The sequence below is a fragment of the Ictidomys tridecemlineatus genome, chromosome 4 (genome assembly GCF_052094955.1).
Source record: "Ictidomys tridecemlineatus isolate mIctTri1 chromosome 4, mIctTri1.hap1, whole genome shotgun sequence".
Taxonomy (NCBI): Eukaryota; Metazoa; Chordata; class Mammalia; order Rodentia; family Sciuridae; genus Ictidomys; species Ictidomys tridecemlineatus.
Window position 1 is genome coordinate 51,246,160 of NC_135480.1, and position 13,880 is coordinate 51,260,039.

The 13,880-nt window shown below is 38.7% G+C and overlaps 1 protein-coding gene and 1 long non-coding RNA gene across 6 annotated transcripts in view; one reads left to right on the plus strand and one right to left on the minus strand.

Moving 5' to 3' along the window:
* Nucleotides 1-4,366, minus strand: part of LOC144377098 (uncharacterized) — a 62,012-nt gene extending 57,646 nt beyond the window's left edge. The window contains exon 1 of the long non-coding RNA XR_013437763.1: nt 3,212-4,366. This is a non-coding gene — a long non-coding RNA (uncharacterized LOC144377098). The remainder of the gene's footprint in view (nt 1-3,211) is intronic.
* The window catches only part of Zbed5 (zinc finger BED-type containing 5), a 33,770-nt gene continuing 22,358 nt past the window's right edge, over nt 2,469-13,880 (plus strand). The window contains exons 1-3 of one of the 5 annotated variants that reach the window (XM_021727361.3): nt 4,363-4,477; nt 5,213-5,245; nt 5,827-8,103. In XM_021727361.3, coding sequence (XP_021583036.1) covers nt 6,033-8,036 — 2,004 coding nt within the window. In that variant the 5' untranslated portion in view covers nt 4,363-4,477; nt 5,213-5,245; nt 5,827-6,032 and the 3' untranslated portion in view covers nt 8,037-8,103. Of the gene's footprint in view, nt 2,712-4,361; nt 4,478-4,926; nt 5,246-5,826; nt 8,104-13,880 lie in introns of those variants that run through there. The other 4 variants (XR_013437762.1, XR_001229797.4, XM_005326797.4 and 1 more) reach the window with 4 other exon arrangements.

Genomic DNA, 13,880 nt, shown 5'->3' on the forward strand with positions numbered 1-13,880 from the left:
AAAATTCTCTCAAATGTTTCATACATTTCAATAGCTGATGAAGCACACATCGCTACAATAATTCAACGTTCACAGAAATCATGAAACTATATGATTCTAACATCTTTACATTAAAGATTACAAACTGTGGTAGACATGGAGATGTTGCCACCCCAATCCTCCTTCAAGAAAGGACTTGCTAACCTGCTTGGGGACAGGTATTGTGATCAGCAGGTGTCCTCCAGCTAACTTTTTCAGGACGTGCACAGCAGCAGTCTCACCCTTCCCAAGGTAGCCCACTTCTACTAACAAAGGGAGGGTACAAGGAAGAGGTATAAAGACCTGGGATGGGACACTATGACCCACAATACTGGCTCCAGAGCTTCGTGTCTAATTATCTGCTTCTGTAAAACCGAACTACAATAGAAACTAAAGCAAGCAATCAAGAATTGCCATCTCAGATGTCCTACAGCAACCAAGACTACAAATCTGGAATATTAGTTGAAAATTGTCACTAATCCAGGTTAACAAACCAAGTTCCTTTATTACAATGAGTATCTACCTGTTCACCCAATATACGACTGTAATCTTATTCACAATGATTTTCTTCCCTACATAAATTAAATTTGTGCATGCATACAGCTTATGGTTCCCACAAACAACATTGCCCTTAATAGTCTCTACTAATAATTAGTTTTGGGAACTTAAGTTATTTACCTCTCTATGCTCAATGTCCTTACCTGTAAAAAAGGTCTGATCTTAAGGTTTGAAGAGTAAATAAGTTAATACATTAAAAAGTGTATAAAATGGCTCATATTATGTACTCAATAAATGCTAACTATAATCATCATTGATCTGAGTTCTATTTGTGCATATTTTATATGTCTTATCAACCAACATTTTATAATTTTACAAAGCAATTAAAGAAAAAGTCTTTAGATAATAAAGACCCTTAATTATCAGCCTTTTCAAATTTTAGTGAAGTCCTATATTTTGGTCAAACTTATTCAACTTTACCATTTGGAGTGCCTGGCTCATTTGTTTTATTTTTGATGGTACCGGGTATTGAACCCACCATATCACACATGCTTGACAAGTGTTCTACCATTGTGCTCTATCCTCAGCCCCATTGGCTGAATTTATTTCAAACACTATTTTCCCTACCAGTTTAATGTTTTGGGTTTCCCAATTCATGAAGACATAAACTAGATGTTCTAAGGATTACAAGGGGAGCATACACCTAAAGGGCTTTTTAAAATATAAAACACAAAAATATAGCATTCCAATATTGTTCTGAAGCTATATAACTCCTGGAATGGCAAAATTAGATTCTTTCGAAGTAAAACAATGCCCCCTTCTCAAAAATCATCTCCATTAAAATGGAATTAATTTAAAAGGAATTTTAAAATAATAATGATAACAGATGGACAGCCTACTACAGAGCAAGATGAACATGTTGAAAAGGTCTTTAAAACATTTGGAACTAAATGTCAATCCTAGGCAATAATCCACACAGTTCTGAAAATTGTGTTTAGGGTTAGGCCCCTTTCAGCACCTAAAATGTTCGATCACATATCAAAGAAGTACATTAAGAAAAACAGAAGCTGCCCTAGCTTTTGACCCCAAGTTAGGACTATTTTGTCGCGTAGGTAGTGTTTAAAATTGTGATCCAATTTTCATTAAGTCATTTCCATGGAGCCTCAAAAGCTTAAAATACTGCGAACGGGACCCACAGTTAACACTACTGTACTTTACCAACCCCACCCATATTCGTTTCAAGAGGCCAATTTGGGAAAGGCTCCAAGGCTCCAAGAATCTCCCAGAAAAATGGAAGGGCAGCCTGTAGCCTTTGGCGATGCTGTTTTTTAAAACGGGAGAGCAGCCCGCAAAATGAGAATTCCTGGGAGGGTCGGCCGCTAGTGGGAGGTGCGGACAGTGGACAGCGGGACAGTACCCCGAGGCCCGAGCCCACCTGGGCCTCCCCGCCATCCTGGCTGTCTCGGCTGTGCCCGGCCCCGACACGCCGACGTCGGGTGTGGGGCCGAGGAGCGAGCAGGGGAGTTTCTTCCCAGATTCCTGCGGGAAAGCCAGGTAAAAAGACAGCGGGCGCACGTCCTGGGCCTGGGGCGCGGCCTGGGGGAACAAAGCGGTGGAGAAGACCTGCGCGCTCTCGGGGCCGCAGCAGATCCACACTCATCACCCCGACCCAGGCCGATGAAAATGCAGATTCCCGGCCGCTCCAGTCCGACAGGTCATCAACTCTATCTGGCTGCACCCTGGAATCTGCATTCTAAACTAGAGCTCGAGCCGTCCGCAGGCCAGGGAAGTTTGAGAACAATCGCTTCACGCCCGGCCGCACCGCTATCTCACCATCCCAGCGTTGGCCGGGTAGCGACGCAACCCAGCCTGGTCCTTTCCGTTAGTCCCGCCCCGCTGCTCAGCGCGGATTGGTGACGGGGAGAAACTCTGCCGCTGATTGGGCAGCGGCGGAGTCGCTCCTGGAGACCTCAGGGTTCGGCTGCTCTAGAGTGCTAAATTTATCTTCAGACCAGGACCGCGCCAGCAGCGAATCGGATCTCAATGGAGGTGGCATAGGCGGTATCCCTGATCTGAGAGCATCACCCCGTCCCCGCATCCTTCTTTCCTCTGTTTTGTTTTTTGCCCCCCTCCCCCTCCCTCCTCCCTCCAGTCCGCGACGACTGGCTCTTGACCCCCTTCAGGCCTCGGTGAAGGTGAGAAGCAGAGGCGCCAACCGCGGCTGAACGGCGCGCTCTGAAATGGCCGCTGCCTTGAGCTGTCTAAAATGGCGGTCGCAGGCACAGCTGGGGACCGCGGCGCTGCTGTGCAGCCCAGCCGCGGCCAAGGCCGTTCTCTCCAACGCAGCTGGAGAGGCAGTAGAGGGAAGGCGTTGGATGCCGAAACGAATTCATGTGGTCGTTAGCGGAGGCGACCGTCAGGGACGCGAGAGAAGTCCTGAGGCGAGGGTGGGCAGGGACAGGAAGCACGCCCCCAGACGGGGTGGTCTGCGGGCGGCGCGCACCTGTGACAGGGAGGCGCCGAGGGTGGCTGGCCCGGCCACACGTCGAGGTAACGGTGTAGAAAAGCACGTAGGTGCCGGCAGAGCTGCCCTCACGCACTCCAGCCTAGCCTTTGTGATTGGCCTGCTCTCCTGCCCCGAGGGGGGTGTTCACAGCTGGAACCGCCTGCGGGTGGATGCGACAGGGTGCCTTACCTGTCAGTTTAGTCAGAGGAAGAGAGACGTTTTCCCGCCTTTTCAGGGAGTGGAATGAAAACTTTCCTCAAGGGAGTAAAGATTCTTTGTCTTCAGGTGCTTTGGGGAAGCCCCTCTGTAGAGCTAGGGATGAGGCCCTCCTATGAAAACGAGGCTTCGTGCTCTTGGGTGTCTTCTGACGGCGAGGGAGAGGCATCCTAACCCCAGATAACCCCGCCGCTCCACGGAGGTCTCTGGCTAAATCCAAATTGAAACTGAAAGAATCTGCGCTTTTATTTTCAATAAGAAATAGGATTTTTGTGCTGCTGCCAGTTTCCAGCTGTTGACTTCCTGGCAGTTATAGCCCAACTCCTGGTCCTTTTTTTTTTTTTTTTTCTTTTGGTGCTTAGGGAATTAAAAGAACAAGCTAGGCATGTGGGCTATGTAGTCAAACTTTTGGGACTTTGTTCTTGGTTCTTAGAAGATGTGTTAACTTAGTAGATACTTAACTCCTCCTTGTTGATAAAGTGGAGTTGAGAGCCCCTGGCTCTTGTTTGAGGATTAGACAAACTGATCTGTATTAGAATTTGAGCACAGCTACTTGCACATAGTAAATAATGATTGCTCAATAAACCTTAATAGCCTTGAGAAATTGCTTGTTGAGGGGACAAAACTAATTGTTATATTTCATATAACACTTCTGTGTATAATTCCATGTTAGATTTGGTGCTTCATTTTAGAGACATTAAGAAGAGGCTTTTCTTGAGTTCAGTTTTCCTAGTTTTTTTTGGGGGGGGGCTGTTTTTTGTTTGTTTTTGTTTTTTGGTGGTGCTGGAGATTGAGCCCAGGGCCTTATGCATGCTAGGATAGCACTCTACCAATTGAGTTATATCTCCAGCTGGTGGTTTTGTTTTTGATGTATTTTTTTGAAGTCAATGGGTAGGGAAGCATTTCAAAGCGGTGAAATTGCCACAGTATTAAAGAAGATGAAAATATTCAGTTTTACTTTGCTAGATGCTAGGCATCTTCTGTTTCAGTCCAAGAGCAACATTGCAGTGAAGAACCGTTAGTACTGCCTAGATCTAAAATTTATTGTGATGAATGCTCATCTTAGAAATTTGTAGTTAATTCTGCTTGTTGCAATGTCTAATTTTAATTTTTCTCATTTTAGGCTTTTGGTTACTCCCCTTTCCACCCCATCCCTTAATTTTATTCTTTTGAAGAGTCTACATTTCAAGCTGCCAAGGTGGAGAGTGTGATTGCAGAAGGGAGTACTCCTCATTTCAGGTATCTTACCCACTAGCATTTTGATTCAGGATCTAACATGAGATTATAAGGCTTATTCTGTGACCAAGATTATAAAGTTTAAATCAAAATAGGTACATTTTTATAGACACAATTTGTATGTTTTAAGTTACAAAGTTTAACTTTAAAAAATAGTATTTATTAGAGGTTCTTAAGTTTGTATTACTCTTTCAATTATGCTTTTTACTATATGAGAAGAAACCTTTTAAAATGAGAGTTTACGTTTTCTTTAGTTCCTCGTTGGGTTTTCACCTATAGTATAATGGAATCCAGAATAGTCAATAAAAATATACATTACTTTGGGGGGCTGGAGTTGTAACTCAGTGGTAGAGGGCTTGTCTTGCACATAGGAGGCACTGGGTTTAATCCTCAGCACCACATAAAAATAAAGATATTGTATCCATAAAAAAAAAATATATATATATATATATATATATACACACACACATACATACACACACATATATATACACACACACACACATTACTTTGAGTCTTAAGTTAGGTAATGTAAACATATATGTAATTTTTTAAGTCCAGAGAAATAATACCTAATTTTTGGTCTATAGTTCATTGTGAACACATAATATACAGGATACAGTAGAACTCTGTCTTGCAATGCTTTCAACAGTGTTTTTTGTTTTGTTTTGTTTTGTTTTTTTGTTTTAAGTTGTAGATAGACTTAAATGCCTTTATTTATTTTTATGTTGTGCCAAGGATCAAACCCAGTCAGTGCCTCACACATGCCAGGTAAGTACTCAACCACTGAGCCACAACCCCAGGCCTGAACAGTGAATGTTTTTGATATAGCTCATGAGAATTTTTGCCAGCCCTAAAGAGAGACTTTGGATGTATGATTATATCAACACTTAGTACATCTAAGGCCATTAGTAAAACTAAAGAGATTCCAAGATAAACCATGAGATGGGATTGGTAAATTATGGCCTGTGCTCTTTGTTCTTGAACATAAAGTTTTATTGGAACACACCCATGCCCATTCTTTTGTGTATTGGTTATGGCTGCAGTCATGCTACAGTTAGGGAGTTGAGTAGTACAACAAAGGCTATGGCCCACAAAACCAAAAATATTTACTATACAGCCCTTTCCAAAATGTTCACCAACCTTAGAAATAATCTTATTAACTATTATATCTTTGTTCAACGATCCTCAGGCTTTTTATAGCATGTTAATATTCCAAGTTTTGATAAAAAGATTGCTACTAGCAATAATTTTAATAGTTTATTTTAATGTAAATTTATTTAAATATAAGTTAAATACTACTAAACTCATTTCTATAGCTTTTATTTTTATGTGATAATCTACCTTTTAAGAAAGGTGTGCCATACCTGAGAGCACCAGGAAGTCGCATGAGAGATCACCTGATAAACGAACGTGTGATGTTCCATCTGCGCATTGATGCATAGGCAGCATTTACAAATTAACTGATGTGTTACTGTGTATCATCTCTCGTCCTCTTTGTATCCTGTCTTATAATTTCAACACATTTGTGATACTCAATGTTTATTCTAAATTAACCATGTTTTGTACCACAAATTCATTGCCCATGGATCTTTTGCTGAAACAAGGAAATCTTAAACAAGAAGTAGAATCTTTTTGTTACCAAATTGTATCTGAATCAAATGATCAAAAGGTTGGAATATTACAAAATGAAGATGAACAGTTGCAGCCTTCGGTTTCTAAAAAATCAGAAGGTGAGCTTTCCAGGGTCAAATTTATGTCTAATTCCAACAAAATAACATTTAGTAAAAAACCAAAAAGAAGAAAATATGATGAAAGTTACTTGTCTTTTGGATTTACTTACTTTGGAAATAGAGATGCGCCTCATGCTCAGTGTGTATTATGTAAAAAAATTTTATCAAATAGCTCTTTAGCTCCTAGTAAGCTTCGAAGACATTTGGAAACTAAACATGCCGCATATAAAGACAAAGATATAAGCTTTTTCAAGCAGCATCTTGATTCACCTGAAAATAATAAACCCCCAGCACCTAAAATTGTCAATACAGATAATGAAAGTGCTACAGAGGCATCATACAATGTAAGTTACCATATAGCCCTGAGTGGAGAGGCTCATACTATTGGAGAATTGCTTATCAAACCTTGTGCAAAAGATGTAGTGATGCGAATGTTTGACGAACAATATAGTAAAAAAATAGATGCAGTACAACTATCAAACAGTACTGTTGCTCGAAGAATTAAGGATCTGGCTGCTGATATTGAAGAAGAGCTTGTTTGTAGACTGAAAATATGTGATGGGTTTTCACTACAACTAGATGAATCAGCTGATGTTTCAGGACTTGCTGTGCTGCTTGTGTTTATTCGTTATAGGTTTAATAAGTCTATTGAGGAAGATTTACTTTTATGTGAATCTTTGCAAAGTAATGCTACTGGTGAAGAAATATTCAACTGCATCAACAGTTTTATGCAAAAACATGAAATTGAATGGGAAAAATGTGTCGATGTTTGTAGTGATGCTTCTAGGGCAGTAGACGGGAAAATTGCTGAGGCTGTCACCTTGATAAAATATGTGGCTCCTGAAAGCACTAGTAGTCACTGCCTATTATATCGACATGCACTAGCAGTTAAAGTAATGCCTACATCTCTAAAAAATGTGCTAGATCAAGCAGTACAAATCATCAATTATATTAAAGCTCGACCACATCAATCCAGACTACTAAAAATTTTATGTGAAGAAATGGGTGCTCAGCACACAGCACTTCTTCTAAATACAGAGGTAAGGTGGCTTTCGCGAGGTAAAGTTCTTGTAAGACTTTTTGAGCTTCGGCGTGAACTACTGGTTTTCATGGATTCTGCTTTTCGACTATCTGATTGTATAACAAATTCATCCTGGCTGCTAAGACTTGCATATCTTGCAGATATTTTTACTAAATTAAATGAGGTTAATCTGTCAATGCAAGGGAAAAATGTGACAGTTTTTACAGTGTTTGATAAAATGTCATCATTGTTAAGAAAATTAGAATTTTGGGCTTCATCTGTAGAAGAAGAAAACTTTGATTGTTTTCCTACGCTCAGTGACTTTTTGACTGAAATTAATTCTACAGTTGATAAAGATATTTGCAGTGCCATTGTACAGCACCTAAGGGGTTTGCGCTCTGCTCTTCTAAAATATTTTCCTGTAACAAATGACAATAATGCTTGGGTTAGAAATCCATTTACAGTAACTGTTAAACCAGCTTCATTAGTAGCACGAGATTATGAGAGCCTAATTGATTTAACATCTGATTCTCAGGTGAAACAAAATTTCAGTGAACTTTCACTAAATGATTTTTGGAGTAGCCTAATTCAAGAATATCCAAGCGTTGCAAGGCGTGCAGTTCGTGTACTTCTTCCTTTTGCAACAATGCACCTGTGTGAAACAGGGTTTTCATATTATGCTGCAACAAAAACAAAATATAGGAAAAGACTTGATGCTGCACCTCACATGCGGATCCGACTTAGTAATATTACACCTAATATTAAACGGATATGTGATAAAAAGACACAAAAACACTGTTCTCATTAAAATTGGAAAGTTTTGCATGTCCCTTGATAACCAAATGTAACATGAAAATAAAAGATGATTTACTTCATCTCTAGTATTTGAGATCTTAAATGAAGTTATTCAAGATTTTTTATACTACATAGATGTTAAGAAAACTAAAGAATCAAAAAAAAATAAACGTACTTGTTGGCATTTTTTTTTTTTTTTGACATTGTAATCTCAAGGATATCTCTGATCTTAACTGGGAAATGATGGTCCACAAGATAAAATTCCAGTTCCTCATAATAACATTCCTCCTCAGGATCTATCTCATCCCTACCCATTTTTCTAGCCATGCTTTCCTTGCAACTCTCTAGCCCCATGGAACATCTTGCCACTCTTTAAACAAATCACACTGTTGCATGTTTTCAGGTCTAAAAAAACTATTTCATCTCCATCTTGCTTTCTGATAGACTCCTATTTGCTTTTCAGTATGCAGTGCTACTCTAGTTTTGTTTTTGTTTTCAGTTATTCTGTTAACTAGAATTCGGTGTGGTCATTATGCAGAAGTCACTGAAGAATGTCATAGTTATGTGATTCAAGCTGCACTATTGAGGAAGAGGAAAAGAAGTAGGGAGAATATTTTCAGATATTTTGTTTCCAGTTCCAAATAGATTATTGCAAATTCCATATACTGTATTCTAAATTAATGAGACTTCTCTGAATAGTACTTGAAGATGATTAAACTTTAACTCCTTATCAGTTTATTCTTGTAATACTATAAAAGGCTCCTGCTGTCTGGACTACTTTTCCCCTATCACATGATACAACACAGGCCCACCATCTGAATGTTAAATATTTTGTGTTGCTCCTGTGGTCAAGAGCCATTATTTATTTAACCTTATTGAAACCTAGCCTACTCCACTATTTAACCAGCTGACTACACCATTCTGAACTTTCTTAAACCTCAGTTATCTATAAGGTTATAATTGTCTCTTTTGAAGATTGGATGAGACTATATATAAAACTCCCACAGTGGGTGATCAGGAGTAAGTGTACAACTTATGTTACTTCTCCACCACATCTAACTATGTTCCAGTTAAATTTGACTCACTTCACCCTTCTGAGTTTTTATTCTCTAGAGACTCAACAGTTTCCCTGGCCATAGGACCTATCCTGACCAAGGCAATAAGATTAAACATTTCTAGCCCAGGCTTTTTCCCTGTCACCTTATTAAATACCTTTTTATTGTCGGGTGCTTTAGTAGGGGCTTTGTATATTATCAGTAATCTTTACAATCCTTGGGATTTAGGTAATTTTGAACTTACCCAAGGTCATACAGTAAGTGAAATTTAGTTTAAAATAAGTCTTTCCAAAGATGGAATTTTTTTCAGTCATTACCTTGCAGACTTTTCTGATACCATCAAAGAGTGACTTAGGTGTATAACCTAAAACTCCTTACTAAAATCTGGATTTTTTTTTTGAAATCTGTTTTCTTCTGAATTCATCCAAAATTAGCTGTCTAATTTTTGATAAACATGAATGTCATGTATAAATTATATGAGTCCTATTTTCATGTAAGAATATGGATTAAATTGCTATCAAGTAAATTTCCCAGAAAGGTACATCATAACTGCTCATACATACAATACTGTTTATGTACTAACTCCAGAATTAAATATGCCCTAGATTGAGAAGTTTGTTCAGTGCCATGTCTGTCTGGCTCAGACCTGAAGTCTGATCACTAGACTCCATGCAACTGCGGAACCTGAGCTCTTGATTAGATAGGCAGTATCCTCTATTCAGGATGTCATCCTCTTAAGATGAGCTCTCTTATGTTCCAATCTTTTTCTTCTAACATCCTCCTCTGGGAATCTATAGATTCCTACACTTAAATCCAATCACAATTGGGATCCTGTCGTCTATTACTAGATATTGCTGATGCTACCCAACTTTGATGCCAATTCCACTTGTTTATAATTTACCAGGACTTTCCTATGGGTTGTGAGGCTAGTAAGAACAGGGTTTTAGAACCTAAAGGTGGGTCTGGTACCTGCTGTATGATAGGTAAGTCTACTTCCTGACAGCAACTATCTAATTTAACCTAGTATAGTTACCATGATAGAATCCAGAAACAATATTCTTTTCAGGTTATGTTTAACACAACCTGCCCTTCAGAATTGGCTTTCTCTTCTATAAAAAGCAAAGCAGCACTGCCATCCTACTAACAGTCCTTTGGTTACCCTTCTGCCAGACAGCATCCCCAAGACTGACACTAGAGCTTCTAACTGGAGCTAGCAGGAATTCTCTGAAAACTTTTCACACAAAAAAGAACTACTATTAGAGAAGAAATGAGAGACATTTCACTGAATAATAGAAGAGCTATTTGGGTCTAACTGATATTCGTGAGGCACCCTCAAGTGATAGCTACCCTCCTTGCCTATCAATGAAACAGTAAAGTTCTGATGTGCCCAATCCCAAAGGACTCTAACCTTATTCCCTGTATTTCAAGTAATTGGCTTTAATGAATATGTTTTTTTTTGTTCAACTTTCTTTACCCCACTGCACATAATAATAACACACTCATAAGCTCTCGGTAGCTAAGGCTTCTTTGGGTCATTTGTAAAACTTCACAAATATCTAATCGTGAAAGGTACTTAGTAAATTTTATATCTTAGCTTAAAAAGTAAAGTATTAAGGTGAAATATAATTCATATTTTATTATGAAAATTAACATGACCCCTAGCTTTACTTAAACAGAAAAGTCAGTGATTAACTAGACTTTGTCTATCATGGATTTCAAAGTCAACATTTATTTAATCTCCCCTGTTGCCAAGAATCCATCAGCTATGTAAACCTAAGTACCTCTGGAACTTATCTATGCTTATTTCGTTTTTTAAAGTTGGTATAACTGTTAATGAGTACAATGGAAAGAATTCTAAAGTGGGTGTCAAGAGATTTGTATTCTGCAACTAATTAATGCCTTAGATAAGTTCATTTCCCTCTCTAGGCCTTAGTTTCTTCATTTAGTAAACGAAAGGGATTGAACTAGAATGAACTCTTAAAAGTTTTTATCCATAAGATCAATATTTTTACAACTGAAGATTACAGTGATGATACATACTCAGTTATTTGAAATAGAACTTTCTTATAAAACAAGCTTTTTCAGTCTTTTATCACAACACTTTCTATTAGCCAAAAGAAAAAATTTATAAATTGCATCATCATGCATACTTACTGGATGGAAAGAAAGATGAACTTTTGGAAGGGAGACATACTTTTTAGATTTAGAAAATATTGAAGAGGAAACTAAAACATTTCATTAGGCCCAGCTAGCTCAGTCAGTAGAGCATTAGACCCTTGAGGCAGTAGTTTCAAACTGGCTTTTTACCATAATCCACAAAAAGAAACACTACATTTTGACCCAAGTGTGTGCATGTATACTAATAATAAACTACTAACCTTACATTTAATTTCGAATTTTACATACTATATGTAACTTTTAATGATGGTTAGGACCCAGAAATTAATTTCATGATCCATTCTTGGCTTATAGCCCCTGTTAAACATTGATGAGTATATGCCATTGCCCTTACAGAAAATTGTTCAGAACCTGGATAAGCCTAATAAAGTATTGTATTGCTCTGGTCACAGGAATAGCAGGTGACCTGATACAGGCCAGTAAAAAGCAAGGACAATTTAGGGGAGGCTTTCAAAAGGTGTTTCTTCATTCTGAGGAAGAGATAAATATCCTATGTGTGTAAGAGCTGGAATATTGCAGCTTCCTAGCTGCCAGCCTATGGATAAAGCCAACGGATAAGAGGGCAACCCAAAAAATTAATGAGATACCAGAACAATCGGTCACTGCCTTGCCTTTATTTTTGTTGTTGTTACATAGGCAGTAAATGCCCTTTATTAAGAAAATTTAAGTTTGGTTTCCTACTACCATAGGCAAAATCATCTTAATATAGTGGTCTTGAATTTCGCCAAGGAATTACTGAAACCCAGCCATGCCTCTGTCTTATATAATATCACTGTGAGCGAAATGGACTCAAATCAAGACAAAGTTGATGATAGAGTAATGCATTTCTGCATTATTAAATATCCAAAAACAAATCCATACTACACATAAGAAAGATTTAATTAATGATGTTTAAATTCATTTTTCCAATTTTATAATAGAGTATAAAAGCGAATATAAGCTTCAAGAGGGCAGGGATGTCGGATTTCTTTGCCTCTGTATTCTCTGGGCCTAGAAGAATGTCTGATACCTAATAGTTGGTTACTAAAATGTCAAATGTCAGCATTACAGTGATGTGAAAAGGTCTAGGATTGAATCTCAGCTCTCATACTTTCTAATTGTGGAGACTTGTACAAGGTACTTAAGTATCTTCATTGCTTAAGTTTCTTCATCTGTTTTAAGAATATTTTATTCTATTTTACTCACAGGCCTTCTCTGAGACAAGAAATCCTATTATGTAAAATTATTATGTAATGTGCTATCTCATTACTAAAAATCATTATTTTAATACCAACAGTGTTATAACACAACATTGCCTGGTAGAGATCCTGTTAACTTGGTTAATAATATCCTTTTTTCTTTTTGACCATATATTGGGTGCCAGATATCATTTAATTATGACAGCAACTCTATGAGGTAGGCTGTCACATTCCTCACGACTAAAACACTCAGGGTCACTCCAGGTGAACTGGGCTGTGTGAAATAATCACACAAGAGACAGAGATATCTTTTTCTTTGGGTCCTGTGACAGCTCCTCTGACCTTAAGGGTCCACAGAAAGAGCACATGCTGAACCCTTTTATTGAGGAGAAACCATTCAAATGAGGCAAGGGGTCAGGTTTCAGGGGGCTGAGTCTAGCTTCATGATGTCTGCTGTCAGCGAGTTGACTGACATCTAGGAAGGCCACATCCAAAGCCAGAGCAAGAGAAGGGGACACACAAAGGGCATTTCCATGAAACATTCTATCCCAAACAGGGCAAAGGGGTAGTATTACAAAGGGATAGGTGAGTGTAGCTGAACCCCATGGGTGACATGACTACATCTGAAGACACGCCCTCAACTTCCTGAACTGTGACAATGTTCAGGTCACTACAAAATGTAGTGACCAGTCAAAGCCTCTCTCTTCAGGATGGAAAGCATGAGTCATTCCGAGTGGCTCCCCACAGTAGGCTATCAGCCCCATTTTAGAGATAAGAAAACTAAGGCTTTAGTCATCTATTACATAACAAATTACCCTAAAACCTAGTGACTTTGAATCATCAACAGTTATTATCTCATAGTTTCTATAGGTCAGGAATCAGATGCAGCTTAGTTCAGATTTTGCTTTATAGTCTCACGAGCTGTAACGAAAGTGTTGGCCAGAAGTGCAGTTATTTCAAGGCTCCACTAACAAAGGATGTTCTAAGCTCACTCCTGCCCACAAGATTTAGTTTCTCACAAGTTGGAAATTCCTTGACACATGGACTTCTGTAGGCAGCTCACAACATCTCAGCTGGCTTTATCAAATTGAGCAAGTTGAATAATGTCAGACTGAAGTCAATATTTTGTAACCTAATTTTGGAGTTGACATGCCATCAGTTTTGTTATATGCTATTCATTAAAAGTAAGTCACAGGGTTGGGATATAGCTCAGTTGGTAGAGTGCTTGCCTAGCATGCACAAGGCCCTGGTTCAAACACCAGCACCACACACAAAAAAAGCACAGTATCTAACCCATGTTAGGAGGGAGTGTATTGCACAAAGGCATGAATACCGGGGGCAGAAGTCATTGTGAGCCATTTTAGAAGGCACCTCCTACAGGCAAATTGCTGGTCCAGTTATACAAAGCTAATGAGTAGCAAACCTGGGATTTCATGTCATAATCTG